Raw genomic sequence first — 27,127 nt, 5'->3', positions numbered from 1 at the left:
ACTTACTTGTGAGTGTGTAGCAGATTTATCTTTGATGGTTGTTGTTGATCCACCAGATAGAAGTGCAGAGAGTGTGAGGTACTGTGAGTTTGATGCAGAGTCTCCAACAGCTTTAACTAAACTGCCACTAGATACATTGGCTCTGGACTCCAGTAGTAGCTGTACAGGTAAGAAAAAACCCACTGTGGTTAAGTGAACTACAAGAGAGACGGATGTTTGAAAATCAATCCATTAAAAACATGCTATAAGAGTATGAGACTCATTTATGTGCTTAGATTCACTTTTTATACTGGCTAACATAAAACAAACAAACAAGCCCCAATCAAGGCCAACTTGAGTAAAACGAAAAAAGGGTAAAAACAAAGTATGTGAAAATTAATCAGAGCTCCTCAAATGTTTGTAGACCTGACTCTTTAAGGTAGACTGATTATTGGAATGGGTAAGATGAAACAAGGAAAGGAGTTCCACAGCTTTTCTGTTCACAGGAAGAAGGAGGTATCAAAACATGTAATCCTTATGCTGCTGGTCTCCACACAGAAACTAGTAGCAGCAGCTGAAAGCAAATCATGGGTCCAAGCCCTGATGGCAGAAACACAAGAAGACAGCTCATGAAAGCAGACACCAACATGATACACGTAGAACAGGGAGAGGGTAGTAACATCACAGCAGACCAAGACGGACAGCTGGAGAGAGAGGCAATGCCTAGTGATTTAATGAGAAAACAGACAACTAACATTCTACTGACTTCTTAGTAGCAGAGAACATCCTTCAAATCAGAGGTGTCAAAATATTTCAAACAGTGAAGTGGTCAGCAGAAATGAAGCTTCCTTAAGTAAAAAAGTAAAAGCTTTTGACATCTTCCACATCAGTATTCAAGATAAAAGAATGGGTAAATAAAACCTCATAGAAAACAGCAACATAGGACAATCAAGTAAGAGTTCAGGAACCAGTCACAATCAACAATCCTATGACAATATCTAATATCATATTGCACTCCAGTTTGCCAAGCAGAACTCAAAGAACTAAGAATCTTTATGACATTACTGGTGTATCAAACCATGCATCATTACAATAAATGTTGTTAAATTTTACTAGTACAATATAACTTCAAAACGGTATAACTCCAACCTTAGCTAATGCTGATGGTGCTTCCAAATTAGGCTTTGATGTGGGTGGAGTAGCAGTGGGGGGAATAGAAGGAGGAGTCTGATCCCTTACTGCTGGGGTGGATTCTCGACTACCATCAGACCTCTTCGGGACTCCTTCACTGCTACTCACAGGGAAAATTGAGATCTAAGGAGTAAAAAGCTTTTGCTTAATTTTTACATGAAAATATATACTTTAATGTACCTACCATAAAGGATGATAACAACAGAGTAGGAAATATGCTGCAGAAAACTAAGTCTTTTTACAATCCTGTATGTCTTGCATGACAAGGAGCACCATGGAAACAGAATAAATTAATACAACCTACTGAATAACTAGGTAAATACAACCTTTATCATTTACAAAGACTGCTTTGTGTGTGTGTGTGTATGTATGATTCATGGTGAGGTGCCTGAGGATTGGTGGAATGCTTGCATAGTGCCATTGTACAAAGGCAAAGGGGACAAAGGTGAGTGCTCAAATTACAGAGGTATAACTTTGTTGAGTAATCCTTGGAAATCATGTGGAAGGGTATTGATTGAGAGGGTGAAGGCATGTACAGAGCATCAGATTGGGGAAGAGCAGTGTGGTTTCAGATGTGGTAGAGGATCTGTGGATCAGGTGTTTGCTTTGAAGAATGTATGTGAGAAATACTTAGAAAAGCAAATGGATTTGTATGTAGCATTTACGGATCTGGAGAAGGCATATGATAAGAGTTGATAGAGATGCTCTGTGGAAGGTATTAAGAATATATGGTGAGGGGGGCAAGTTGTTAGAAGCAGTGAAAAGTTTTTATCGAGGATGTAAGGCATGTGTAAGTGTAGGAAGAGAGGAAAGTGATTGGTTCTCAGTGAATGTAGGTTTGCGACAGGGGTGTGTGATGTCTCCATGGTTGTTTAATTTGTTTATGGATGGGGTGGTTAGGGAGGTGAATGCAAGAGTTTTGGAAAGAGGGGCAAGTATGCAGTCTGTTGTGGATGAGAGAGCTTGGGAAGTGAGTCAGTTGCTGTTCGCTGATGATACAGCGCTGGTGGCTGATTCATGTGAGAAACTGCAGAAGCTGGTGACTGAGTTTGGTAGAGTGTGTGAAAGAAGAAAGTTGAGAGTAAATGTGAATAAGAGCAAGGTTATTAGGTAGAGAAGGGTTGAGGGTCAAGTCAATTGGGAGGTAAGTTTGAATGAATAAAAACTGGAGGAGGTGAAGTGATTTAGATATCTGGGAGTGGATTTGGCAGCGGATGGAACCATGGAAGCGGAAATGAATCATAGGGTGGGGGAGGGGGTGAAAATTCTGGGAGCTTTGAAGAATGTGTGGAAGTCGAGAACATTATCTCGGAAAGCAAAAATGGGGATGTTTGAGGGAATAGTGGTTCCAACAATGCTGTATGGTTGCGAGGCGTGGGCTATGGATAGACTTGTGCGCAGGAGGGTGGTTGTGCTGGAAATGACATGTTTGAGGACAATATGTGGTAAGAGGTGGTTTGATTGAGTAAGTAATAATAGGGTAAGAGAGATGTGCGGTAATAAAAAGAGTGTGGTTGAGAGAGCAGAAGAGGCTGTTTTGAAACGGTTTGGTTACATGGAGAGAATGAGTGAGGAAAGATTGACAAAGAGGATATATGTGTCAGGGGTGGAGGGAACGAGGAGACATATATTATAATATCTATTATTTATTATTCATTTATTTGTTTTGCTTTGTCGCTGTCTCCTGTGTTAGCGAGGTAGCGCAAAGAAACAGACGAAAGAATGGCCCAACCCACCCACATACACATCCAAACGCGTCCAAACACACAAATATACATACCTATACATCTCGACGTATACATGTATATACACACACAGACATATACATATATACACATGTACATAATTCATACTGTCTGCGGAGGTGAATGCAAGACTTTTGGAAAGAGGGGCAAGTATGAAGTCTGTTGGGGATGAGAGAGCTTGGGAAGTGAGTCAGTTGTTGTTCGCTGATGATACAGCACTGGTGGCTAATTCATGTAAGAAACTGCAGAAGCTGGTGACTGAGTTTGGTAAAGTGTGTGAAAGAAGAAAGTTAAGAGTCAATGTGAATAAGAGCAAGGTTATTAGGTACAGTAGGGTTGAGGGTCAAGTCAACTGGGAGGTAAGTTTGAATGGAGAAAAACTGGAGGAAGTAAAGTGTTTTAGATATCTGGGAGTGGATCCAGCAGCGGATGGAGCCATGGAAGCGGAAGTGAATCATAGGGTGGGGGAGGGGGTGAAAATCCTGGGAGCCTTGAAGAATGTGTGGAAGTTGAGAACATTATCTTGGAAAGCAAAAATGGGTATGTTTGAAGGAAAAGTGGTTCCAACAATGTTGTATGGCTGCGAGGCGTGGGCTATGGATAGAGTTGTGTGCAGGAGGGTGAATGTGCTGGAAATGAGATGTTTGAGGACAATATGTGGTGTGAGGTGGTTTGATCGAGTAAGTAATGTAAGGGTAAAAGAGATGTGTGGAAATAAAAAGAACATGGTTGAGATAGCAGAAGAGGGTGTCTTGAAATGGTTTGGGCACAGGGAGAGAATGAGTGAGGAAAGATTGACCAAAAGGATATATGTGTTGGAGGTGGAGGGAACGAGGAGAAGTGGGAGACCAAATTGGAGGTGGAAAGATGGAGTGAAAAAGATTTTGAGTGATCGGGGCCTGAACATGCAGGAGAGTGAAAGGCGGGCAAGGAATAGAGTGAATTGGATCGATGTGGTATACCAGGGTCGACATGCTGTCAATGGATTGAATCAGGGCATGTGAAGCGTCTGGGGTAAACCATGGAAAGTTCTGTGGGGCCTGGATGTGGAAAGGGAACTGTGGTTTCGGGCATTACTGCATGACAGCTAGAGACTGAGTGTGAACGAATGGGGCCTTTGTTGTCTTTTCCTAGTGCTACCTCGCACACATGAGGGGGGAGGGGGATGTTATTCCATGTGTGGCGAGGTGGCGATGGCAATGAATAAAGGCATACAGTGTGAATTGTGTGCATGTGTATATATGTATGTGTCTGTGTGTGTATATATATATATATATGTGTACATTGAGATGTATGGGGATGTATATTTGCGTGTGTGGACGTGTATGTATATACATGTGTATGAGGGTGGGTTGGGCCATTTCTTTCGTCTGTTTCCTTGCGCTACCTCACAAACGCGGGAGACAGCAACAAAGCAAAATACAAAAAAATAATAATAATGTATATCATATCCCACTGTGGTACTCCAACAGTGCTAGGGAGCCAACAACTTCCATTAAGCAGGACAATTAGTCAAACAGTAAGGTGATGTTTTGTGTGTGTATGTGTGTGTGTGTAAAGGTGAACACAAGACAATTGAGAAATAAGTGCTCAGTGTCTTCAATGTGGAAGTTATATCTTTGACATGAAGGATTTTGTGATATGTTGAATCAACATTTGCACTGCTGCATGATGGTGTTTTAATGTGTGTGCATTACTGTATCTAACACTAATAAATCATCACCTGTGGGGATCCAGGTTGCTTTTCTATTTGAGTTAATTCTGCAAGATGTAGAAGAACATCTTTGTATGATACTGATGGATCACTCATGGGCAGCAAATTCTTGGAAGAAGGTGTGGTTCGGGTATCTGCATCACTACTGTTGCTGGATGCACTAGGAGGACGGTCCTGCTCACGTGATGCTCGCTTGTCACCATCATAACGATGCCGCCAAGCCCCTCGTGTGGCTCTTCTGTTGGTTAGAGTTTTCAAACTAAGCTTAAAATTAGCAACACTGTTCGTAAACTAAGCATATACTAATCAAATAAGAAGATCAAATGTCACGACTAACTTCTAACAAGTGCTGCATGCTTTGAAATGAAGAAAAAGTTTTGAAAAGATAATTGCAAGCTGGTGACATTAACCCTAAACCTGGGTCACCAGGATACTTTTGCCCTATCTATCTATCTATCTATATCTTTGATGACTGTTCCAACTGGAACTTCCTCAAAGGGATGGCCACAGTAACAGTCTCCATAACTAAAGAACTCCAGTACTGCTTCTCAGCCATTAGTGCCTCATTCTTAACAGGCCACTGGCTGAGGGCAATTCTAGCGCAGTGTTTGCAAAGGTTTTTATGTTCCTAATGACTACTATCTAATGCTCCTACCTACAACTTCATCCTAATGTTTCTATTTGATGATCCTGCCTAAATGTCCCTACCTACTACTTCTACCATTTTGCCAAAAGGTTGGGCTTGTGCATAGTGCTCACGGCAGGAAAATCTAGTTATGAAGAATAAGCCGAGTGAGTTAAGTGTTATTAAGTGTTACAAATGACAAGGAAAGATTGAATGTTTGTAAACAGAATGCCAGTAGTCCACATGTTAGTGAGGCAGAAAGAAAAGACTACCTACTTCTACCCACATTGCCAAATTCCTGTCAAAAAACATTATACCTTCAGATGCTCCATCTGCACTTGGTCGTATCATTGCCACTGCAGATCATTATCACCCATTAGAGACTACTCAAAACATAGAAAATGTAGGAACCACTAAAACAAGAACTCACAAAACCCCATAAATAATCCCCCCCTCCCACATCCAGCACAAACTCCCACCAAACAACATCACAGAATGCACACTCTCAATCTTCACAAACAAATTATTCTACTCTGAAGAACCCTAGCAGCAAACTAAACATCTTGAAACTATGCCAGTGGCATCAAGAACAAACCCATGGAAATACTCCTCTAACTCAAAGAATACAACAACCACACAGTCCTCATCCAAGAAATTAGACTCATGACCAGATCTATCCTCCCACCTTTCTACAGCAACACAACTGTAAGAAATAGCATACAAGGACACAGGGATAAACTTAACATTCATCCACAAACCTTACCTTTTTCCAAAATCAGTGACACCACCAAACAACTCACAAACAAAGACAAAACACTAGAAATACAATCTATAAAATATAAACTTCACAGTACCTCAATTAGTTTGGTGAATGATATGGTAAGTTGTATCTTATACATATTTTTTCTATACAATTCTCTTTTGTAGGTCCCTACTTAATGCACGAGATAATGATTATCTACAATTTCAGAAAAAATAATAGAAAAACTTACCTTGCCTATCCCAAATTGTGAAGATAATGTGGGTATGACATTGGATGATAACTATCTATTGAATTATGTATGCGCTGTACAATATTTTCATTGACAAAACATTTTCAGTGTTACTTGCTATATCAATTCCTTTGTTGTCATTTTCAGTGTTACTTGCTATATCAATTCCTTTGTTTAAATAACATTTTGTGTATCTTTTCTTTTTCAGTCCCTAACCCTTATTTCCATGGAAATGGGTGTCATGATATAGCATGATTTGAAACATGAACATTTTTCTAAACTAATGTGTGCCATATCCCAACCCACCTATATCCATGACTTTTTTTTTAAATAGGCAAATTATCACTTTCTCTTAATTTACTCAAATACTATGGGAATTTTCATTCATCTGTGTATTATTTCTTATCAAACATCAAGACAATTCTTGCAGGAATTACTCTAAACATCACAGTTCATACACATCTCTGAAGTCAAATTACCAGGAAAATATATCTAGCTTACCCCTTTATCTTTTTATCTTCATTATAAACACAAACATATACACCTACTGGTTACCCTTTTCTTTCCCTCAAATATTCTTCATCTTCAACCTCTATTACCTGATAGGTGGAGTATCTGGGTTCTCTTTCCGGTGTGCTGCTATTAAATGTTGGACATTGACAGTAGGACCTTGAGGACCATGACCAGTAGCTGTGAAGGAGAGGGTCGTAGGTAAACCAGAGAGGGCACTTGTACCCCCTGGTGGCTTGGGTAGTATAGGTTTCATGGAGGCCATGCCAGAGTTTAACTGCTTACTGAGTTTGCTATGGGCTTCTGAAGACATGGAAACTTTTGGAGTCTCGCTGCCAGGCTTGTTACTACTGGTATGAATATCAATGACACTGATGTTGCTGTTACTATTGCCACCACTATCTCCTTGATTGTTTTCCTTTGTTGTTAAAACCTGTGGTAGCATCTGCAAGATACATGGCAAAAATATATATAAATATACTTATGGTTCAATGAAACAGATAAAAAGGAATTTTTCACAGTACTGTGTCTTGGAAAATATGTATTTCAAGGGCAGCACAAGAAGTAATGGAAGTGGAAAAAAATATCAATCAACTCCTACCACTAGGCAGAAGTAATTTCAATGAGCATTAATGAAATATACTGATATTAAGTAATCCTCTGATAACTAATAGTAGCAAGGGCAGTAAATATCAGGAAAAAATATATGGAAGAATTAAGAGAAACACTTTCATGAATCAAAAGAACCTAGTACATAAACCTCATCTAACTTTCCCTGCAGCCAAAACCTTCAGTATATTTGATGTAATTTGAAAACATGTAAATGTTAAAATATCATCAACTCTCTCCCAAGGATGGTGTCCTGGAAGCCAAAAGATATCTCATAACTCCAAGGGCTAGAAACCCCTGAACCCCTACCTTACAGGGAAAGCATATGCCTCCCACCCTTCATCAATCACCTGCTGGGTAGTTAATGTCATGGCTCAGCCTGGGTCCACCCTCTAACCAATCATCAACCTCCACTAAGTAAAGACATCAATATTACTAGGTCATCAGTCAAAATGCATTTCATTATTCTTGGACCACAGGTACCAACCTAACGCTGATCATTGTCAGTTAGTGAGAGGTTCTGTGAAAGAGAAGGGAAGGAAAGGTGGGATGCACTAACTGGGAAAATGCTTTTGGAACACTGTCCCAGAAGGAAAGTTTTCATACTTCAAAACATGCATTTCTCTTAAGGATCAGTTTGTCCTGTGAGCCATGAGCCATATCACCATAGAGGAAGAGGGTTAAAGAGAACCTTCATCAAAGTGGCCAAGTATAGCAAGAAGACAATGTTACAGAGTCATTCTCAAACACTTGAATCCTTATACACTAGCAGCGACAACTTCAATACCACACCTGAACAACCATCTACACTATAGTGAGATATCTACTCTACCTATCTATATCTCTGATGCCTGCTCCAATTGGAACTCCCTCAAAGGGGTGGCCATGGCAACAGTCTCCATAACTAAAGAACCCCAATGCCGCTTCTTAGCCTTTAGTGCCTCACCCTTAGCAGACCACTAGCAGAGGGTGAGTTCATCACAGTGTTTCAGGGGTTCATGCCTAAAGTTCCTAATGACTACCTCTATAGCTTGAACAATTTCCTTTATCCCCCTTGCCTTTATACAATGGCACTATACATGCATTCTGCCAAATCTCAGGTCACCTCACCATGACCCATACGGGGTGATAACCTTTACAAACCAACCACCAAAACAGTACCATCCATTCCAGCTGCTTTGCTGCATTTCATCTTAAGCCAGGATTTCACCACCACTTCTCTCTCCACCAAACCATTCTCTACAACTGTCTCACTTTGCATACTACCCACACCAAATCATCCATCCACACACTGAAAATCCTTCAAAATACTCACTCTACCTTCTCACTGCCTGTTATCACTTCCCCTTTTGCCCCCTTCAGTGATGTTCCCACTTATTCTCTTGTCAATGATAGATATATTATATTAAAAACCAAATACCATCCTGATAACCTCTGCCATAAGAAGGTTCTTAGAAAAGCCAACAGTAAGGGCTACTTACCTCCCTGAACTCACATACAGTAGAAAAATGTGTAAAAAAGAAAAAAAATTGTTCCCAAGCAAAATACTTCCCACTGAGAGAGGCTTTAAGAAACTTCCATACTAACAATGTTCCCTTCAGAATAACTGATCAAGATAACTCATCCAAATTCACAGGTCAAAAAGGAACAGTTACTATGTTTAGACATCACTTTGTAATGCTCACATTCTTTAAGTACCAAGGGATATCAAAAGGAGAGTTTTATGATAAACTGATGAGATGCTATAAGGCCAGAGAGAATCTCAGATGATTGCAAGAAAATTGGAAAAAAGACAACTACACCCTGAAAAGGAAACTGAAGAATAATAAACTGAAAACTTTCCAGAGATATACCATAGAAATTCCATTAAAAGGAGTTCCTATTTGGCACTAGAATCACTAGCCTTGATAATTCATGACAAGATCATAAAGGAACTCTAAAAGATGGACTTTTTGAACTGAGAAAAGTGTGAATCTTCAAGAAAAGACCAGAAGAGGTTCCAGTCCCACTGACACTGTTTTGTGTCAAAAAACAAAAAATCATGGAGATAATCAACAAGGGTGCTGTTAGTTTGTTTCTAAGGTGATCTCACAACAGAAAAAGAGGTAATGAAGTAACATATGGAAAAAAATCTACATCATACTATGTTGGCCTAAATCACTTCTACCATAAACTGGAGTCCAATGATATGTTTCGATTCCACTTCCATATATTGGGAGGTAAGTTTGAATGGAGAAAAACTGGAGGAAGTGAAATGCTTTAGATATCTGGGAGTGGATTTGGCAGCGGATGGAGCCATGGAAGCGGAAGTGAATCATAGGGTGGGGGAGGGGGCGAAAATTCTGGGAGCCTTGAAGAATGTGTGGAAGTCGAGAACATTATCTCAGAAAGCAAAAATGGGTATGTTTGAAGGACTAGTGGTTCCAACAATGTTGTATGGTTGTGAGGCGTGGGCTATGGATAGAGTTGTGTGCAGGAGGGTGGATGTGCTGGAAATGAGATGTTTGAGGACAATATGTGGTGTGAGGTGGTTTGATCGAGTAAGTAATAATAGGGTAAGAGAGATGCGTGATAATAAAAAGAGTGTGGTTGAGAGAGCAGAAAAGGGTGTTTTGAAATGGTTTGGTCACATGGAGAGAATGAGTGAGGAAAGATTGACCAAGAGGATATATGTGTCAGAGGTGGAGGGAACGAGGAGAAGTGGGAGACCAAATTGGAGGTGGAAAGATGGAGTGAAAAAGATATTCAGTGATCGGGGCCTGAACATGCAGGAGGGTGAAAGGTGGGCAAGGAATAGAGTGAATTGGAACGATGTGGTATACCTGAGTCAACGTGCTGTCAATGGATTGAACCAGGGCATGTGAAGCGTCTGGGGTAAACCATGGAAAGTTCTGTAGGGCCTGGATGTGGAAAGGGTGCTGTGGTTTCGGTGCATTACTACATGACAGCTAGAGACTGAGTGTGAACGAATGTAGCCTTTGTTGTCTTTTCCTAGCGCTACCTCGCGCACATGAGGGGGGGATGGGGTTGTTATATTCATGTGTGGCTGGGTGGCGATGGGAATGAATAAAGGCAGACAGTATGAATTATGTACATGTGTATATATGTATATGTCTGTGTGTATATATATGTATACGTTAAGATGTATAGGTATGTATATTTGCGTGTGTGGACGTGTATGTATATACATGTGTATGTGGGTGGGTTGGGCCATTCTTTCGTCTGTTTCCTTACTCATCCTTTCCTCATTTATTTGCTAACTCTTTTGTAGAGTGGAATATTTCATTAAGTAGATTTTTGGTAGCAGATACTTTACTAATAAGAGATGTGGAATCCATAAAGGTAGTACCCCTACCTGGATGGCCTGAGATGATGCAGAACCTGCTATCAACTGACTCATCATCATGAGTGGCAACTGAGGACCTCCCAAAGAGGAATATCCTCCCTGAGGTAGGAAAAGAAGGTTGCTACGTCCCTCACCACTGGCTTCCTCCTCCACTTTCCCTACAACTCCCTCATCTGTGTCTCCTTGGCCACTCTTCATGAGGAGAATTTGCCGTCTTCTTGCTAACTGGATATATAGTTCCTCCTTACGCTTCTGTAACCTGAGGAGTGTGTTCCACTCTTCTTCCTTCTGCTTAATCAGAAATTCTATTGCCTGAAAAAATGAAAGGTAGACACTTAAGAATAAATTCTTATAATAACATAAACAAAAGTTAAAGAGTAATTGGTACTGAAAAATCCCAGAGGTAAAAAGAAGAGATAAAACAGAATAGTAATTATAATAAAAAAAAATCAACATATAACATAAAATGTAAATGAATTGAAATGAGTGGTGATGGAGAAATCATTTACAACAGACAACTTCAAGGTATTATATGTCTATTAAGCCAGGGAACCCTGCATGTTTACAATGAAAAGGTAGATTCCAAGAGAACAAAGGTCTTTCACACTCACAATCCACTCTTACAGAAATAGTATAGAAAAAGCACCTATATTCCTATGGTGGATATTTCCAAAAGCTGGATAAAAATCACCATTACAAACCAAGCCTTCATAACACAGAGAGATGGATGATACAAATAGAAACATATACAAACGATGAAAGAGGGGAAGATTATGTCACATGTAATGTTGTGAGAAATTGAACAGGCCCAAACAAGGCAAATACAGACAACATGAACTTACAGAGTGGATATCAGAATACCAAAATAGGAATAGACTCAGAAATAGAAAGGAATAAGATGACAAAAAAGTGATAGAAGTGACAGATGGATACACAAATGGTGAGTGAGGTGAAGGAAGGCACAACAAAAGAAAAGGGAAACCATGGACAGTAAAGGCTATGTATGGGAACTGTGCATATTTTACGTCTGGTAAATCTGAAGCAAAACTGTGTAGATTTCAGAACCCAAAAGAATCACAACATGCTTAAGATTAAATGCTGTTTAGGAAAACATGATGTCTACTATTCTGAGATGTGCAAATTATCATCAGAGATATGACATTTCCTTAACAATACTGTCAGGTACACAACATGGCAAGAAACATTAAGGAATGTGCTGTGACACTCAACAAACTAATTGAGCTGCTCATAGAATCACTACCAAAATAGTGGAACAGGCAAATGTTATAAATATTTCAAAGTATTTAGAAATGCTCAACTGAGTTTTTTCCATATAAGTTCACAATTTCCCAGAAAAAGAAAATTACTTAATTCGCTCATATCCACACACTAACTGTCATCTATAATGCAGTGTATCCAGAGCCCCTTATCAATGATCAGGCTCCACAAACCTTTCAATGGTTTTCATGTCCACTTCATATGCCGTGGCTGGGTCCATTGTCCCCTGTATACCATTCCACTCCATTCCTTGCACCCCTTGCATCCTCCTACATGTTCAGACCCTGAACCTTCAAAGCAGCTTTCATTTCATCCTTCCACATCCTTCTTGGGTCCCCCTTTTACTTGTTCCCTCAACTTCTGACGTGTATACCCATTTAATCATCCTTTCCTCACTCATAATCTCCATGTGTCCAAAACATTTAAGTACACCCTCTTAGGTTCTCTTATATATGCTCCCATTACTATCTGGGTCATAGGATTGCAACTTAAAAACCAATGAAGTGCAGGCTTACTATGCAGCTTTCACTTTCATAGGTGGGTTGTACTGGCAATATACCTCCCTGGTTGCTGGCTGCCTACCAACTACTTACAACATACACACACACACACACAAACATATCTATTCATATTCATTATACTTGATCGCTGTTTCCCACGTCAGCGAGGTAACACCAGGAAACAAAAGAATGGCCCATCCACTCATATATACTTATATATAATGAAAGCCCATACACATACATATACATATCAACAAATGCACACATACATACATATACATAAACAGACATGTACATATATACACATGCACATATTCATACTTGCTTGCCTTCTCCCATTCCTGTTGCTACCCTGCCCCACAGGAAACAGCATCACTACACCCTGCTTCAGCGAGGTAGCACCAGGAAAACAGACAAAAAAAGTCCAAATTCGTTCACACTCAGTCTCTAGCTGTCATGTGTAATGCACTGGAGCCACAGCTCCCTATCCACACCCAGGCCCCACATGCCCTGGTTCAGCCCACTGACAGCACATCGACCCCGGTGTACCACATTCCAATTCACTCTATTCCTTGCAAAAGTAAGTATATGTGTATATGTTGATATGCATATGTATGCACATGTGCATGAATGGGCATTTATGTATATATTTGTGTAAGTGAGTGGATCAGCCATTCTTTGTCTGTTTCTTGGCACTACCTCACTGATGCAGGAAGCAGCAATCAAGAATGCAGGAGGGTGAAAGGCATGCAAGGAATAGAGTAAATTGGAACAATGTCGTATACCAGGGTCGACGTGCTGTCAATGGATTGAACCAGGGCATGTGAAGCATGTTTTGTGGGGCCTGGATGTGGAAAGGGAGCTGTGGTTTCGGTGCATTATACATGACAGCTAGAGACAGAGTGTGAACGAATGTGGCCTTTGTTGTCTTTTCCTAGCGCTACCTCGCACACATGAGGGGGGAGGGGATTGTTATTTCATGTCTGGTGAGGTGGCGATGGGAATGAATAAACGCAGACAGTATGAATTATGTACATGTGTATATATGTATATGTCTGTGTGTGTATATATATATGTATACGTTGAGATGTATAGGTATGTATATTTGCGTGTGCGGACATGTATGTATATACATGTGTATGTGGGTGGGTTGGGCCATTCTTTCGTCTGTTTCCTTGCGCTACCTCGCTAACGCGGGAGACAGTGACAAAGCAAAATAAATAAATAAATAAACATATACAGAGATAGAGAGAGAGAGAGAGAGAGAGAGAGAGAGAGAGAGAGAGAGAGAGAGAGAGAGAGAGAGAGAGAGAGAGAGAGAGAGGATACAAAAATGATTTGTAATCAGAAGCTATTATAACTGTATCTTTACGTTTATCTTTTCTGCAATTCTTACATAAACTGTAAGTGATCTAAAATCCACATGCATGTCAAAGTTGTTTACTAACCTCTAGATCCTGTTTCACCTGCCCAAGTGAACCCTCAACCTGTGAGACTGAGGTAAGAGAATCAAGGGATATCATGTCCTCTAAAGGCCTTGGTCGCTTTGTTGCGACTTCAGGAGCTGCCTCATCTTCTGATGGTCGTTTTTCACTTCTCTTTGGAGATGGTGATCTACTTGTACTCTTTTGTGATACTGCTGGGGTTTCTGCACAAAAGAAAAAACTCAAACCTTACATTTTTGCTATCACAGATGAATACAGTGGATATAAGGTGTTTGAAGAAGGAAAAACAGTTCTAAGGCAATATTCCATAAGCTGAGAAATTCTCTAACATCCCTAAAGGTTACAGACCTTTAACCTCCTTGTCTTCTAGTGAAGTTTATGCCCTTCATCCCTCCCTAATCACATTTTGGTAACTGAAAAGAAAAAGCTTTTCTCTCTCTGAAGCTCACTTTTCTCTCCAAGGTCAGCCTGTCCTGCAAGTTTTGAGCATAACAACATGGAGGAAAAGGGGTTAGAAAAAAAATTCCAGACCAAAAGAAAACTATGAGAAGAAACAGTTTACTTAAAAGTTATCTTGTAGCATATTAGCAATTCTCTGCCCTGAAGGTGTGAAGTCCAACACCATGCAAGGACATCCTTCAACATCTAGAGTAAAGGTATCATTCAATAAAAGTGAGGAATGTCAAGAACTTTTTTTTTGTTAATTTCCTCCACAGAAAGATTCCTCAAAGAGACCACAGAAGGATTCCTCAAAGAGACCAGAGTGAAAGACATCTTCCTGACATCATGAGCTCTAAACTTCTGCAAGGTTGAGCAAACAAAAGCAGTCTTTTAATTCAAGATGGTATGATACTTTCAAACTTCCTGAATGAACAGAAAGTCTTTCCTCTAGAATATCTGTGATCTCAATGAACTTCAGATGTAACTGAGCATAAGGCATAATGTTCTTCAGCAGCATTCTTTCAAGATAAAGCATTCTGAAATATACTCTATAATATTTTGCCAGAAACCTAAGATCTGGACTGAACTTAACACAGGACATATCAAAAATGAGAAGGATCTTAAGTCCGCATATTAGATCTTACTAACTCTTCTTATAGAGGCACTGAGGCAATCAACAAAAATGTTTGTATGAGCAGCTACTGAGGTGCTACTCTGTCAGAAAATTCCTCTGATTTTAACAAATCGGCATTCAGATTGCAATGGGAAAGCAGCAAGCCTCGATAAGAAAAATCTGAGGAGCTTATCCCAAAACCAATGAAAAGTGGTTCCTAAAGGGCATTCTAGTAAGGGGCAATAGTATTGCACGTTATGTTTTTATCATTAAAAATGTTAAAAAATTCTACTAGGAAGAAAGATTCTAAAATTTCAAAACGTGAATCTTCCAAGAACAACTGATAAATTTCCAGACTGACTGATATTGTTCTTGAATGGAAAAACCAATGTTATGGGTAGGTTGTTTGTTACCTGTCCAAATTTTTTACCATAACAGCAACTGAAAAAATCCCAATGATGGGTTCCCAATCCCAACCCTTCGATTCCGAGCTCCTGACCCAAAGGAGTGGTGCTCTGGATAAACTTGATGTAGCAGAGGGAAACTGCACATGGGAAGAAGTATATAGCACCAAGACTGTTCCCACTTTGCAACTGTGAGTCACTAAACCCAGAAAACCAATTATTTTGGGAAGACCTATCTCTAGATGATTTACCAGGGGAGAGATTAAAGTCTTTTTTAATAGTTCCTGTCTGTTGTTACTGCCCCTTTGTCAAACACTGAGGAGACAGTAAATAAGAGGGCAATTGCTTTGGTGGCAAAGAGATCCATCTGAAGAGCCACCCATACACTGCAGACTCCTTGAAGATAGACAATCTAGATAAAATGGCTTTCATACAATGCCAGGAAGTCTTCTTTTCTTTTTTATAGTAACAAGGAATATACCTTACTAATGTGGGATATGACAATCAAAGATGAAAAAAATTTACTATAAAGCTCAACTGGTAGGGGGGGGATTCAGTGAAGATTTTGCAGGTTCTGTTGACCATTTACATATGTTTATCCTACTTTTATATCTAGTTCCACTTTTTCCTTGATATTCTTAACATTAACTAACTATCAACTAATTCATCATCCCTTTAACTTGAGCTACCAGAAAACCCAAACTTATGTGCAAAAACCATGGGGAATAAAAAAACTCATAAAATCAAAACTTAAAATTAGACAAATATCATTTGTATGTTATCAATCAACTGCGACATACATCACATGAGACAAGATTTCAACATTACTGTTTTGAAATATGTACATATTAACTTCAACACTCCATCACTGTAATACAAAGTTGGATAAAGGATTTATCTATTTTCATCTTACATACTTTGCCATGCATAACTTTAATCTATAAGAAACTACTATGTCTTTAATATATTCATTCTGCCATTTCTTAAATTATCCATCATGCACAGCTTTCATAAATTGCAACACTTCTCTATAACACACAATGGAAGATAAATGACATAATATTCATTTTCCACACTTCTGTCTGCATGCATATCTATGATTCTACAGGAATATAATAAGTATTTTCTAAAAAGTTTGTATTATACTCTAGCACATACAGTATACCTAGGTTTTCTTGTATCTGCAATGTAAGGATTAGAGATAAGCATGCAAAAGTAAAAAAATCAAATAATATGAATCACTCATCTACCTCTGCTTTCCTATGGTCAAGTGCTGAAATACATAAATGCTGCACCTGGAGTACAAAGTTCCTATAAAACTGAGAGATAAACATGAATAAAAATAAAATATAGATGCATAAATCTTTTACCTGTATCAACCTTTGTTTTACAATGATGGAGCAATGAATTCTATTAATGCTATAACTGACATGCAATATAAATCGTCTCAGGTGATGTACAATGCAGATGATCGCATACATACCAATAAATGATGTATGTTGCTATCTAAGGGGTAATAACAAATCAAAATATGATCATGCATGTCAATTTCCACAACTTTTATAAGATTAATCAAACACCACGCCAACACTGCTGTACAAAATTACTCAAACTTAAAATCTATATATCCAGCACTTGGTCAACTGACTACTAACAGCTTTGCACATATAATTTCATTCTACAGTGCTAATGCAGCAATTACACTTTGAATATGCAATTCAACATTTGTGCCACATTTGAAGCATCATTACATCAGATGTCACAGTAGTAAGGGCTATTTATAACTAGGAAAATATGCAGTTCATCAATGTAAGAGTTAAGAAAGCACTTGTAAAAAATCAAGTGAACCTATAAAATCCTGCCTATCAAGATTTATCTTCTCCAATATTTTAATAAAAATATACTGGTCATAGCTACTACTGAACATGATGCAAGTGCAACTAAATATCCACAAACAAACAAACCAAGCGAACATGCCATCCCCATCAGACCAAATTAATGTTGGTATATTTCTACTTTGCATTTCAGCTATCAGGCGAGATTTTCTTTGGCTTCACTGATTTCTTCACCTTGGCTTTACTGATTTCTTTACTTAGGATTTATTGATTGTTTTAATAAGGCTTTACTGATTTCTTTACAAGTGTTTTACATTGTGCAGCCCAACAATTTCTTTGATATACATAATCCTGACCACTAATACCCTACGTAGGATCAATCAAAATACTCGAGAGAAATTTCATTTTCTTTTTGTTGCTTGACCCTACTCTTGAAAATAAGTTTTATTTTCTATACAAATAGATATCATGTAATTACAGTCATTGGATCTTTCCAGTGACATAGGTTACTGTTAGGTATATAGGTTTACAGGTATTGATAATGTATTATTTATTTTCCTATTTACAATTTTTTCACTTCACTTCAATGCCCTGCCCATTTGTGGAGATTTAAGTCACTACATAACGTTCATGATGTTCAGTATTAATGCCCCTATTTCATTAACTACAAAGTGTAATTTTCATGTAATATTTCCTTCAGATTTCCACAAATAACAAAGCAGGGCTGTATCATTATTAACAACTAATGCAGTGCTGGTCTAAATCACTTTTAATAAGTGTACTGTGAGATCTGATACCTACTGTCTAAATTCTATCCAGTAACATATTGACATGATACAGTTTTATATATGTTGAAAATCCCATTAATACATGCTCTAATCCCTCTAGTAAATTTGTGCGATACTATACATGCATAAATAAGATTTTTGGCATAACTTCCTCATGATAATGGTGCCTAATTTTCAGTTTCTTTTGGTATGGTAACTTTAATTTGTTGCAGTAACAGAATCAACCTAATCACTGAAGTTATCTAAAAAGAAAGTTTCCATTCAGAATACATTTTGGAGTGCTTTTCATTTATTTCTGTGCTGGAATAGATCCCCATTCAAACCTTTTCGACTGTACTCACAGAAAGTGGAAATAAAAAGGCACTGTACCAGAACAGTGTACTCTTACAAGATTGAAACTTTGCTTAAAAAAGAAAAAATGCTTTTAAATAATGGTGCACTACTTCTGAGTAATCTAAAGACTTCAGTATCTGATACTTACCTCCTTTCGAGTTTTCATCAGCAGATTCTTCTGTTCCCCTTTCGTTTCCTTCACTGATCACTAATTTATCCTCATCATCCTCACTTGAGTCTTTTTCATCTTCACTCCCCCCAATATCTACACGCCGTTCCTCAGTTTCTTCTATCTCCATTTTAGCATCCTTTTCCTCCTCACAGTCATCTGTTTTATTAGATTCATCAACTGATTCTTTATTGTCACTTTCCTTTGTTTGTACTTCCCCATTTGTTAACACACTTGTAGCCCCCTCACTTGAGTCCTCCTGAGCAGCCAGTTTAGTATGGTTATCGTTAATATCTTGCTCCTCGCCACATCCCGTTTTCTTCGACTTGCCCGCCTCTTCCATGCACACATCCGGATCCCTGGCTGCGTCCATGGCTCCGGCCGCACAGTCATCCGGGATCATGCTGTGGTCGCCTGCAAAAAAAACAAGATATATACATTAAACACACTTCTGTTAAATGCTTTTCTATAACTACGCACTACTGTACCTAATGCAAGAGCTATTCCAGCACAAACAAACTTAAACCAAGCAGCTTTTGGTTACAATTAAATCTTTATTAAGTGAAATATGAAACATAATCCAATCATTAAAGCTAAGACAGAAAAAGAAAAGGGGGCACTAACACATTTTGGGTCACTGAGATCGCACATTGAGGCGCTACATGAAAAATGTCAGACGCTTACGAAAAGCTTAAGTATACCATGGTTTCTCCAAGGTTCACGTACCCAATCCTGTCACTGAGGCGCTAAGCTGTTGACGACATCTAGTAAATTGAGGGCTCACAAAAAAAAAAACTTGTCATCAGAATGTGATTATGTACGAGTAAATGTCCTCTTGGCCCTGCCCTGCCAACGAGAAGTCTCCTCCCACCACCTCTCACGAAGGAAACTCAAGTGATCTACGAAAAGTCCCGGATAATAGTTCAAGGTCACCCTAGCCTGAGGGCTTTGACTCAAGGAGGAAGGCCAGGCTAACACGAAACCCTCCCTCCTGACATTACTCAGCACTGAGTCGCGCAGCAGGACAGGAGTCTGGACAACCCCCCTCTCCCTTCTCCTAGAACATTGTCGTAATATATTGTGGTATTTCCGGGTACTTAACCCATTGTGAAGCCAAGACAGGTCAAAATGTTTCGTTTTTTCTAAGCTGTAATATGAAATTACACTTGCAAAGCATGCAGTTAACTATCAAAATATAAAATGAAAATATATATTACCAATCATTTCAGAGCAAAGATAAAAATTATCAATTCCAATCATGTCTTTAAGGTAGACTGATTTAATAGTGATGCATACAGGTAAAAAAAAAAAGTTTGGCATTAATTTGTAAATGTTTGTATACCTTGTTTAATTAGCCTCGAACTGCATTGGAAGTGGATATATAATTGTTAACAGCACTTGTGAGAGTTATATGAACATCAGGCGGTCGAGAGATGTCTGACTTCGTCATAATCTACGTCAGCTGTTCTATGTTAAAACTATGATTTAATGAAAGTTCCGAACTCCTGACAATGATTTACTTTCCTCGCGGATGTTTACACTAAACCGATGCAATCACGTCCACCTTCTTAAGTTATACTTAACTTGAACGCTTGTTTAGTCACAAATTATCTAAAGCTCAAGTCAATCCTCCCGGTCGAGTCACTTCCGGGCAACAAAAAGGGTAATGACAGCAGTGGCTGTCTGGGGCGGACGGCTAGACACCACCCACTCCGCCCAGACCCAGCGCAGCTAACCCACTCTCAGAGTACGGATGCTACAAACACAAGATACAGATGTGGATCTGAGAATCTTACGCACCATATTCCTGGCTTCCGTGTATTTTACTCTACCGCAATAGTCATGAACTAAACCAGCATAAATCTCACCACCACGTAACCTTAAGGAAAACAATGCGTGCTGTGCTAACACCAGATATTTTCGGGAGTGAGCTCAAGCTAGGATGGCGGGGTCGAGGCAGGTGGGTGGCAGAGATCCCCTGGAGAAGGGGAGGGGGCGGGAGGGCACGGGGAATTGCCCAGGCCTTCGGGGAAGTGCCCACGGACCTTCAGGGTGAGGACATCTATCATTACCCTCGTGGTGCACGAAAACCACGCTTCCAGGAATGGATAAAACTGCAAACATGTATTAAAATCACTAAATTCTCAACTTGGGAGTAGAAAAAAATAATTACGTAATCTATCAGAACTGGTATTATTCCTTTCCTTCGAGAAGTTACTCAAGGAGAATTTCCCCGCATCATCCGGTTGGATAAACACTACCCGACCCTCTCAGTCCGGCCTGGCAAGTGAAATATGTATTAGTCACCGACCAGCAATCAGTAATCGAGTTGCTCCAAATCACGAATACCAATAATAGAAGTATGGTTAAAATGACCGCATTTACGATTCTTTTCTTGGACCAGTAAGTAAGCATATGAGGTAGTGAAAACTGCAATTTCATTTGTTTGTTAACTATGAGGCTAAGGCTAATACATGTGTGGGTTTAGATATGACACGCATCGGCCTGGCCGTTTGAAAGTATCGGACTCCTGCAAGGACCTTACATACTTAGACGAGTCTTCATTTGCTAAATCAATATGCTACGGAAGCACAGTATAAAGTCTGTCAATAACATGCAGTTATATGGATAATGGGGTAAAGATAAACAATAAGACAAATGAAAAATCGAACATTTGGACAAAAAACAAGATTTAAATGTAAGTTGCAATGATCATGCGACATGTAATCATAACAGTGATTCAGGGAAGATGAAAAATCGACATTATTATTTAGGAAGGTAATGAAATATATATATATATATATATATATATATATATATATATATATATATATATATATATATATATATATATATTCTCATCTTGTATGAATTTGCATATTGACCTCTTGTCCCAGAGGTGATTCAGGAAAATGTGGCAGAGCAAGGGGTCATAACATGTGATGCGTCTTATAATGATTGAGCTGTTTTTTCTTAGTATACAGTGTTTATGTGACTCAACTTGTATTCTACAATTCTTACGCTCAGGTCAGGGCCATACGACAAGATGATAATATTCCCAACCACAACAGGGGTAAATCATGGGCAGCTGATTAATGAAAATCCCATTCTGACTTCGTGCTGCGAGTGAGTCACAATGTACAAATCTGTCAACACTCAATGAACATTACTGGATCTACATGAAGACTTTTCCTCAGAACTTGCTTAGCCTCCTGTTTCTGCTATATTGTCAGAGGGATTGTATAATAATCCTTAAAAACTTGAAAAGAAAAGTTTGAGTTTGTGCCGAACTTGGAATTATTTACTGTTGAGTAAAGGATCTAGTTTTCTACAGATGAATATCTCGGACGTCTGTAGAATTTAAACAAGGGTAGAATAATTCCTGTTATGTGACAGGAGTAATAAGGTGTTTACGACAGAAGGCAAAATCATACTTTCAGCAAAGAGGCTTGGTCTAAGGTGTTAACAGGAGCTGGCAATGTTGCTTATACACGAACGAAGTGCCCTGACAATCTCTATATCACATATCCGGGAACACCAGACATTACATTTGGTTCCTAGGTTACCCATCAGACTATGGTCCTATGAATAACTATGAAAGGAAGGTTATGTGGAATGTTATGACTAAATATATATATGAAATGTCTTCAAAGGAACCAAACTTAAAAACTGTCAAAGAAATGCTTATGAAGCCGCTGGGAATAAATTAGTTACAATTTTTTTTTTTTACCTTTATGTATACAGGGAGTAGTAGACGAAAAAATAAAGAAAAACATGTATATATAGCATTAATTCAATGTATCTGCGGTTAAAGTAACTGTCCCCAACCATGATATACGAGGGACACGACGGATCGTGATGGACTGACGGTACACAGTTTGGGTCACTGTTCGATTCACTATCATGCACGGAACATTAAAGAGGCGCGGGGGGGAATAACACTTTTAAAGCATCCTAGTGGCACAAGAAGAGCAATTTCAGGCATAAGGACAAGGGCACCTCCCCCATCACCACACAGTGAGCACCAGCGGTAAAGTTTTCACATTTGGCATACGAGGCCAGCTGTCCTGTGCTTGCGTTTGGCTAACCCTCATATGCCTGCCTGCATCTTGCTTTGAGACAATATCCGTTTGGCACTTCTGATGAAAATGGTTTCCGCATTTTGGTAGCGAATTCTTTGAAGCAGGCACAAGGTTCCAGTCAGTGGCCACTTGTCTGCAAGCCGCCGCGGAGGAAGCCGAAAGTCTTAAATAAAGTTATGATTATTTCTACTGTTATGTAAGGTGTAAGGCGTTGTGTGTGTGCACTTGGTTGTGCTACTTCGGGAGGCTTCGTTGTACCGCGGGTGAAGTTCTCCATACATCCACCACACGATTCGCTGAGTTCCTGATGGCCAAACGCTTGCCCTTCACAAGAGCGAATAACTCTTGAGATGCAGAGCATCATGGGAAATGTGAAAGGTGTGTGAAAATCATAAAACGAATTACACGATCTTTTATGGTCATATCAAGAGTGTGGATCCTTCAGCTGGGCAAGTTACACACCGATGCAATCATTCGTTTTAATACCAACATCTATAATTAACGTCAAAATCATTTAGAATGAGAATGTATTTTTTTATGAATTTCGAAATATCTCTATCAAATACGTATTAGCCCTAGCATGGAGTACAGCTCCCCTACCTCTTATTATTAACGAGAGTGGAATCAAAAGCGTTCCATCAGTATTTGTTCTAGCATCACCTCTTCCGAGATGTTGCCGCTCTTTTCTACAAGCATTATTTTGGCCACTGCTATCTTGTCCCTTCCCCAACGACCTGGATACGAGGCACGCGTCTATCTGTTGCTTCCTTCAGTTTCTGTGTGGAGACAGGCACTCGAGAAATGACCGTTATGAAACCTCCTTTCCCGTACTGGTATGTTTTGGAAAAACATCTGCGAAGCCTTAATTAATTTCGCGACAATAGCGGGATGCTTTTGATGGAAGAAATGTCAATTAGTGTATGTCAGTGATGAGTATTCACTATACTCTTTCAAAAATGCAAATGCAGGTATCAATGTTCAGCATCCCAACGGTTTGTAAATACTACTTTCAGTCCATGGAAATGGACTGGTTTCAGGGAGGATAACAACATAAGGAAATAAGGCTTTTAGACGTACAGTACCAATGATACAAAAAGTATTGGAAAAATTACAAATACCAATTTCTTACGCCCTTACCGACGTTCAACTACCTAGCCAAGGTGTAAAATAATCTTTTTAATGGTAATGGCTACATAAGATTACTAAATCGTCAATGAGCTTATATCGCGACCATATATTGATTATCATTACTATGATTATTACTATTATTATTATTTATTATTATTATACTTAATCGCTGAAATTCTTCCACTGTGTATATGCGCCAAAATTTGAGGGTAACCTCGTTCGTATAGATATTACTTAATCATGTCCATCCAAGAATTTAATTTAACGTGTCTGACGCACTGATGCTGAGGACTGAACATCCCAATCAGTCCACGTGTTTGATCAAAGACATTCGGTTCAGACGGACACGTATTTTTGATCAGGGCATGTTATGATCAATGGAGTGTGGCTTTAAATCAACCTTATATACAGAGACTAATATACACAAAGATAATTTACAACTTGTAGTGGCAATAAATTCAAAAGGACCAAGGTAAAATCCAAGCAGACATACCAAGACTACCGCAATCAGCTCAGGTCCCCCTCTTTCCCACCCAGGGACATTAAATGGAAGCTCCCGCATTTGTGACCACTCAGCGCTCGCAAAGTGGCGCCAGACATTGTTTTTTAACACTGTTAATTAAGATTCTTGCTTGCACTCCTATTGCTTATATTGACTTATAAGTAAAATGGGAATGCAGTTCAGCTTGAACGTTTGCATTTCTTGGCCATATTTTTTTGGCCACCTTTGAAGATGAATCTACTTAACGAATAGAAGCTGGCAACAATGCATGTGGGGCGTCCAACAGGGGCCTGGTCTGATTCTCATGGTATTGTACTGTGGCCGTTTCTGCCTGCTGCGTGTGCATCTCGATTCACACGTAAGTATACTTACAGATCCCTTGTAAGACATAATATAAAGGTGTGGATTTGGTCCACTTTCTGGAAATTTGTCTCGCTCTGGGAAAAAAAAAAAAAAAAAACGAATAAGATGGCCTAAGGCAATCGGACGGTCCAATCCACTAAAACCTCTCGCTTTCAGGATTCTCCATATTTGAATTTCCATGAAAGCGATTTGAAGTGCAGACGTGAGATTTCTCGAAATTCTGCAGATTCAAGAGCCTTGAAAGCTGACTTCACTCGACATCTCGTGTGACGAGCGTTTAGGCTTAAGGTTTGGTCAGAAAACATGGTGTCGAATACCATACTCAATGACTGAGAGAATTATCAAACAAAAGAACAAGATCTCTGGTGAATTCAACTCTTACGGTCTCGAGTGCCTGCAGAAATGTAGTAGTGCCAGGAACGATTCTATTGACTAATTTCTAACATGAGAAAACTAATGCTGATAAATTCCGTACAGAAAAATCACCACAGGTGCCATGAAAAACAAAATGTGACAACTGCTTAAACATCGCACCCTGTAACTTTCAGCTAACAGCCTGCAAGTAATGAGAATTATAAAGGACCAGACCTCATAATAGAGGGTACCTCAACATTCGAACTGGACATGACCAGCAGAGGTGAGGAAGGCCAGTAGCTTATCCTAGCAGATTTGTTAAGAAAAATAAAAAACCCTGACGGAAACAGATAAGGGTAATTATTACTTTCCTATGTTCTCCTATATGAAACAGATGACTGACATTACATTAAAAATCAACGAAGTAACAAAAAAATCGTAGGCTAATCTTAATCCAAATAAAAAAAAAATCAAGAATGCTAGGCTAATCTTAATCCAAAAAGAATCAAAAACGCAACATGATCTTTAAAATTTCACAGGAAATATAATTCATTTTTCTAATATACATTCCCTGTAGTATTAAATGATCTACAAATTTTCATACTAAAGAACATTTAAGAGAATAATCACCTAACAAAATATTAGTAGCATGTTGCCTGACTTGCATTGAAATATACCTACACTACATATGTTTGTTAATACACATTAAAATAGGACATCAAACATTACGCGTAGAAATACATCACAGACAATCAAGGTAATTAACATCTCTATGGAAAACTTTAAAAACTCAAGGTGGATGCCGATCAATCTGGTGTACATTATTGTCATCTTGGCAATGTCAAATTAAAGGTTTGTTTCCCTACAGTCCGTTACGATTACATACCTGAAGGAGAAGCGGTGGCCAATGCCCCAGCTAGCATCTGAAGCAGGTACTGACCCATACATTGACCTGACTCGACCCCATTGGTTTGTTTCCCGCTGGTAGGCAAGTCTTTCGATTCGCTCTCGTCTTCCTCAAACTGAATCGACGCCTCACTCTTGCTGCTGGACACACTACGGCAGTCCCCACAGGCTGCCTCGCTCTTATCACCCCTGTCTTTGTTGTCTAATACAAACAGTCCACTTTTGACCATGTCCTCCAGAGTCCAGTTTATAGTTCCTAGGGTACCATTACTCTCTTCGATCTTCACCGTCTCGTTAGTGGAGTCTTTGGTGACGATGTATTTGTTACACCTAGACAATTCAAATATTCTCTTATAGCTACGCGCGTTCCAAGAATAGTACTCCATTAGCCGCCGTACTACCTCGTCCGTACTGGCCAGAGGCGCCAGCTGGGCGATGTGATGTGAACAGATCCTAGACCAGCGGGTGAGCTCACGAACGTTGCTGCTGCCAAACACATGCTGCAGCGTTCGGAAAAGGCTCGGGTATTTCCACGGTAAACGGTGAAACGACGCTCCAACTTTGGATTTCTTCACTGTACAGGTCTTGATGAGGCAAGAGGATCCCATGGTGACACTACCTCGTCTTGTTGCTACACGCGGGGGCGTGATAAAGGCCTACACAATCATCCCAATTTTGCCGAGTTAGGTAAATCCTTCCGATGAGACAGTATCTAGCACAAGGTCGCGGTGGTGCGAGCCTCACTAGGGCTACTTTCACTAAGCACAGTATGCTGTGGGCAGGCATGAGCAGGACAGCTAGGACAGCGGGCCACTACTCCGTCCGCCTTCCACGGTACACTGGCGGGCCGGGGGCGAGATGGGGTACGGCCACGGTCGTCTGGCTGCCAGACCCCGACCCCACGGCCCCTTCAGGATCACCCGGGGGAGGTCATGACCCGGCCTGACCCACGCCACAGCCCCCTGCGCTCATTGGCAGTCATCCTGAGTGCTGAGCTGCGATTGGTTGATGGAGTGAGAGAGGAACCGTGTCGGCGAGCCTACCATGTGGACGCCACCGACGCTCGCCATGAGGGACAGGCGGACAGCTGGACTAACACCCACACCAACACTGCCTCACCTAACCAACAGCACCTCGTAGACATGTAGGACGACTGAGCGAATATGCTTAATTTTTGTCGTACAAACTACCTTATACCTGTTGCCACAGGAATATATATATATATATATATATATATATATATATATATATATATATATATATATATATATATAT

At 39.6% G+C, this 27,127-nt stretch overlaps 1 protein-coding gene across 3 annotated transcripts in view; it reads right to left on the bottom strand.

Moving 5' to 3' along the window:
* Positions 1–26,880, bottom strand: part of LOC139754092 (uncharacterized) — a 61,344-nt gene extending 34,464 nt beyond the window's left edge. For 2 of the 3 annotated variants that reach the window (XM_071671159.1, XM_071671161.1), the window contains exons 1-8: positions 25,833–26,880; positions 18,497–18,931; positions 13,938–14,137; positions 10,721–11,023; positions 6,846–7,201; positions 4,639–4,888; positions 1,129–1,293; positions 7–159 (exon numbers count right to left, since the gene is read on the bottom strand). In XM_071671159.1, the coding sequence (XP_071527260.1) occupies positions 7–159; positions 1,129–1,293; positions 4,639–4,888; positions 6,846–7,201; positions 10,721–11,023; positions 13,938–14,137; positions 18,497–18,931; positions 25,833–26,460 (2,490 nt within the window). In that variant the 5' untranslated portion in view covers positions 26,461–26,880. The remainder of the gene's footprint in view (positions 1–6; positions 160–1,128; positions 1,294–4,638; positions 4,889–6,845; positions 7,202–10,720; positions 11,024–13,937; positions 14,138–18,496; positions 18,932–25,832) is intronic. The other variant, XM_071671162.1, reaches the window with a different exon arrangement.
* Between the last annotated feature and the right edge of the window lie 247 nt (positions 26,881–27,127).

The sequence above is a fragment of the Panulirus ornatus genome, chromosome 16, assembly GCF_036320965.1.
Source record: "Panulirus ornatus isolate Po-2019 chromosome 16, ASM3632096v1, whole genome shotgun sequence".
NCBI classification, from domain to species: Eukaryota; Metazoa; Arthropoda; class Malacostraca; order Decapoda; family Palinuridae; genus Panulirus; species Panulirus ornatus.
Note: the sequence above shows the minus strand (reverse complement) of the source record. Positions and strands in the feature narration are given on the sequence as shown.